The 4,744-nt window shown below is 32.9% G+C and overlaps 1 protein-coding gene across 1 annotated transcript; it reads right to left on the bottom strand.

Annotated features, from left to right (window-relative positions):
- Positions 1-3,289: 3,289 nt before the first annotated feature.
- On the bottom strand, positions 3,290-3,673 carry LOC128190822 (keratin, type I cytoskeletal 9-like). The gene has a single exon (XM_052863022.1). It carries the CDS (start codon positions 3,671-3,673, stop codon positions 3,290-3,292), a length of 384 nt encoding a protein of 127 aa, XP_052718982.1.
- Positions 3,674-4,744: the final 1,071 nt, after the last annotated feature.

The following is a 4,744-nucleotide window of genomic DNA, read 5'->3' as shown; positions in this document are numbered from 1 at the left end:
TACAGGGATATATATATACACCCCTGTTTTATTTTCGCACCTTTCGCCCCCTTTCTCAGCGGGAAAATTGAACACTAAGCAAATTCAAACACTTTTTTTCTCGAATTCCTGGTTATTTTGAAAGAGTATCTATTATAACTTATAATATCAGAACAAATTCAAGATCGGGCGAAACCGTTTACAAGTGTAGGGGGGCGAAATTAACACTGGGCGAAACTAACCATGCATACAGTATTTTCAAAAACGTACATATATTTCATCAGGCTAACTAAATTTAAAAAAAATCTGAACTTTAATGCGGAAGGTCTTAGGTATAACACAGTTTACTTATTACCACTTATGAGAATTGCAGCGTTCAGACCTGTCATGGCAGATGAACGAAAATTTGACAGTTACTGGTTCTATACTTTATAACTCTTGTCGTACTTACTAATCGGCCCATCTTTACTACGTTAATTAATGCGATTAACTAATAAGACCACATCTTATGCTATATATTAATGCAATATGTTAAATACCATTAATGCAAATAGTAATCCTATCCTACAAAGTGTTGTTTATTTGTACCACTGTGCACCGGATTTGTTGTAGGTAATGAAGTAAGAATAGGCACGTACTTTGAAATATATTTTACGCTGTTAACTGTTGATATATTTTCTTAAAAAATAAGTTTGGTATACATTTGTTGAATTTGCTGTTAATAAGGCCATTTAAACTGTTACTTCTAGAATGACAAATGCAAGCTACCTTTTATTCGCCCATTTCGTTCAAGTGTACATGTTATTTATATGACGATCGCAAACACCTTTTTGTTACACTAACTATCGGTATGTGTTCTACGTGCTTCATCTGATTTACTTGCTATGTAATCATGTATGCTTTCATTGCATTTTACTGCATTTACCAAACGAATGATATTTTAGGAACCGGCGTTTTTCTGGTATTACTCTGTAAAATACTTTTCAGAACTTCTGAAGGTAACCGATAATGATTGTTGCAAGACATTGCTAATAAACGAGCTTTGATATTTCATTTCAATATTTCATTTTGCTTTTGTGCCTTTTTCTATTGCAGTTATAATATTACTTATTAGGTTTGTTACTGACTGTGTACAAAAATTTGTGGGGTCGGTAAAGTCCATAGAAGGCGAGGCGGAGCCGAGCCTTCTATGGACTTTGCCATTCCCACAAAATTCTTTACACAGTCAGTAACAAACCTAATAAGTGTTTTGTTTTGTCGAAGACCTAAAGTTTTATATGCAAACAAACAGATGATAATACTTAATATTAAAATTCATAGCTTAATTCTCTAATTTTTTACCTTTCTCCTCAGTCGTCTGTACAAACCTGGATGCCATATTGTAGGATCATAATATTACGTCACGGGCAAAGGGGGGTCACTCTAAATAATTTGGGGCTTAAAAATCAAAGGTATGGTTGAACATTTGTGTAAAAAAATCAGCTTAAATAACGTTACGTCCGCTATGTTGCCGTATAGATTTTGACGCTCGCCTTGTAAAGAAATTTATAAGGCAATCACGTGACGCTATCCGTCCAATGACGTCGAGACATTCCAGTCCGAGGCAAAACAATGCTTAATATTGTTAAGGTCAATTTGTTTAAAAAATTTAAGTTATGTGTATATCTCGTAACAGTAAATATATTTTATGCGTATAAATGTTTATGAGGTAATCACAACCGCTTGATATATAATATATGAGATTTATATATATAAATATATTTGTATATTTTAGTTGTAACTGATATTAAAAGTTTTTTATATTCACGGAATGATGAATACAGTACTTCAGAGTAAAATGTGTTAATTTTGATTGTTTACACAAAACATCTCTTTGACTTTCTTTCCTGAGAATCTTTGAATTGTTTAACTATTTTAGCATATTAGTGAATTTGTATTCAATATTGCCAATAATTGTTAATCTGAACTTTTTGAAGAAAATTTATTTTGATAAGATATTCATAGTTTGTTTATAACGCATTCATTTGTCTTTAAACTGTCATCGAGTGGCGTTTAATAATATTCATTATCAAATGAAGAACTTTGTCATTTAATGCATAAAAACATATTGCAAATGATTAAATAACACACAGTTAGAAATAATGTAAGTTTTAATGATATTTGAAGAGTAATTCATCTTTTTAATAATAAATCATTTGTCATGTGTGTTCAGTATTTGGTATCAAATAGTTAACAATAAGGTGGCAATTGTTTTCATGGCAACTGCTTGCCATAAAAATATTGGCTGCGAGCTAAAACTTAATCCATGTTTGCTACACTTCCATCAAAAAATGACAATAACAAACCGTGAACCATCCCAAAAATCCATTAAACGAAATACAAATTTAAAGCAGAGCAACAGGGACCTCCGAATAGATAGAGGTAGGATCAGGTGCATAGGAGGAGTGAGCATCCTCTGCTGACCGGTCACACCCTCCATGTGCTCTTTGTCAAACCCGGAAAAGTTCGTAGACAATTAACAAACCGTGAACCATCCCAAAAATCCATTAAACGAAATACAAATTTAAAGCAGAGCAACAGGGACCTCCGAATAGATAGAGGTAGGATCAGGTGCCTAGGAGGAGTGAGCATCCTCTGCTGACCGGTCACACCCTCCGTGTGCTCTTTGTTAAACCCGGAAATTAGGGTGATTAATTATGGTCTAACAATAAGTATGAAAAACCATGTGAGTAAGGCATTGGCCTACCATAGTGACTGTTTTCCTGCATAGGCGTTTAGTGACGTTCTAATGTATATTGATTAATCGTTACGTAGGAGACGTTAAATTACAATTAAGCAATCATCTCTTATTAGACTTTAAAAAAAAATCGTTTAAGACTATCCTTCTCCTGCGTAGCTAAAACATAGCGGCGTCTTGATTATCAATATACTCAAAATAAAACCATTTTAAAGAGATATGCATTTTACTCTTTTTATTCGTTAGAATTGCGATAGCTTATTCCGAGAGTGCTTAATCAACGCAATGCATAAAATGTTTAAACATTTTCGTTAGTTTTTCACATAATAGAACTTAACGATATCCGTCTTAAAAAAATTAGAAATGATTAAAAGCATGTAAATATTCGTTTTATTTGTAACAAATTCAGTTTAACAACGTTTTTAACCCCTTTCATCAGTAAACAACCTAAAAAAGAAGAAAAATATGATAAAATTTGTACATGAGATTTGGTGATCATTAAGAGTAAAATTATATATACACATGGATATTAGAGGTAATTGTTTAAATTTATGCATGTGTAAACAAACTTACTTATTTTCGCCTGTAATGTCCACATCCGTATGGTCCGCATCCCTTTTGTTTAATAATTCCACCTTGACCTTCTCCAATGATTCCTCCTTGACCCGTTCCTATTATCCCACCTTGACCTCCTCCTATGATTCCTCCTTGACCTCCACCTATGATCCCTCTATGACCCCCTCCGATAATTCGTCCTCCGATGCTACTGTGGCTTCCTGACTGCCAGGAACTAGACCATTGTTTATGATGAGACCACTGACTTCCTCCACCAATGATACTACCTAATCCTAATCCTCCTACAATCTGCCCACCTCCGATGTGTTCCCCGCCATTTCCATCAGGAATATACCTGTCGGCTGGAGTAGAAGAAATCTGAACAATAGGGATAATTGTCATAAATGTAACGAGAGTTAAACTATTGAAGACCAAGCTTGTTTTATGAAGATTATAACGAAAATAAAATCACGAAAAAGAGACAAACAGATAAACATTTAAAATAATACAAAGATGTCAAAGAAAAAATAAAGTGATAAAGATACAGAAATCAAAAAGAGAAGACATACAGACCAACAGACTGATGAACATACAAAGAAGAAGAAAAGAAAGAGTACATACAGCCCTGATATTCATCGGAGAGCACGGTGGCAATACAGACAACAAAAACAACACAAGCTGGGATCATGGCTGATATTTCGTTCTGCTGATATATTGCAAAACGAAAATTTCTATTTTATTTATACCCCTTCATAATGCATTTAATTACCATTCAAATTTCAAATCTTTAGCATATTTCATACCTTATGAAATGATACTTGCTGATTTATTTGCCTTGCCTTTCAGAAAATATGAAACCATATACGGGAAAATATGAAACCATGGACGGGGATTTTTTTTTAAATTACTGAATATGCAACAATTAACTACATTGGTCGTTATTTAACCATTACAAATTAATTAATTGTAATAAAGAGTTAAACAATACGCAAATGCATTAAAGATTATCGAACGATAGGATTAATCCTTGCATAATTCCTTGTACAGGAGCAAAATCTATGTACTGCATTATCAAAATACATATATGTCCATAGACTAATGCATTTGTTCTAATTTGATATGAATTTTAGTTATTTGTAAATCAGGGGTTTAATTGAGTATGATTATGTATAATTAAGGCAAAGCAGATTTTTTTTTTATACACGAAGGGGTATTGCTAAAGTAAGATAATGTCTTAATTGAAACAAACTTTACATCGGATAATAATGCGTGATCTTGACTCATACAGGCATTTGCTATGACGTCCAAACGAGTACATGTATGACTGTATTACGACTTGAAATCGCTAAAAATAAAGAAAGTTAGCTATAAAAATATTTTGACAAATAAAAAACAAACTTGTCTTTTCAAAAATCTTTCTGAAGTTTGTTTGTTCTTTCATTTAATTCTATGATTTATTTTCAACTTTGAGCA

Source organism: Crassostrea angulata, chromosome 6 (assembly GCF_025612915.1).
Source record: "Crassostrea angulata isolate pt1a10 chromosome 6, ASM2561291v2, whole genome shotgun sequence".
Taxonomy (NCBI): domain Eukaryota; kingdom Metazoa; phylum Mollusca; class Bivalvia; order Ostreida; family Ostreidae; genus Magallana; species Magallana angulata.
The sequence above is the reverse complement of the archived record's forward strand: the minus strand, read 5'-3'. Positions and strand labels throughout refer to the sequence as shown.

What these genes read in the sequence shown, in the direction of transcription:
- LOC128190822 (XM_052863022.1), bottom strand. Translation starts at nt 3,673, where the DNA reads ATGACAATTATCCCTATTGTTCAGATTTCTTCTACTCCAGCCGACAGG.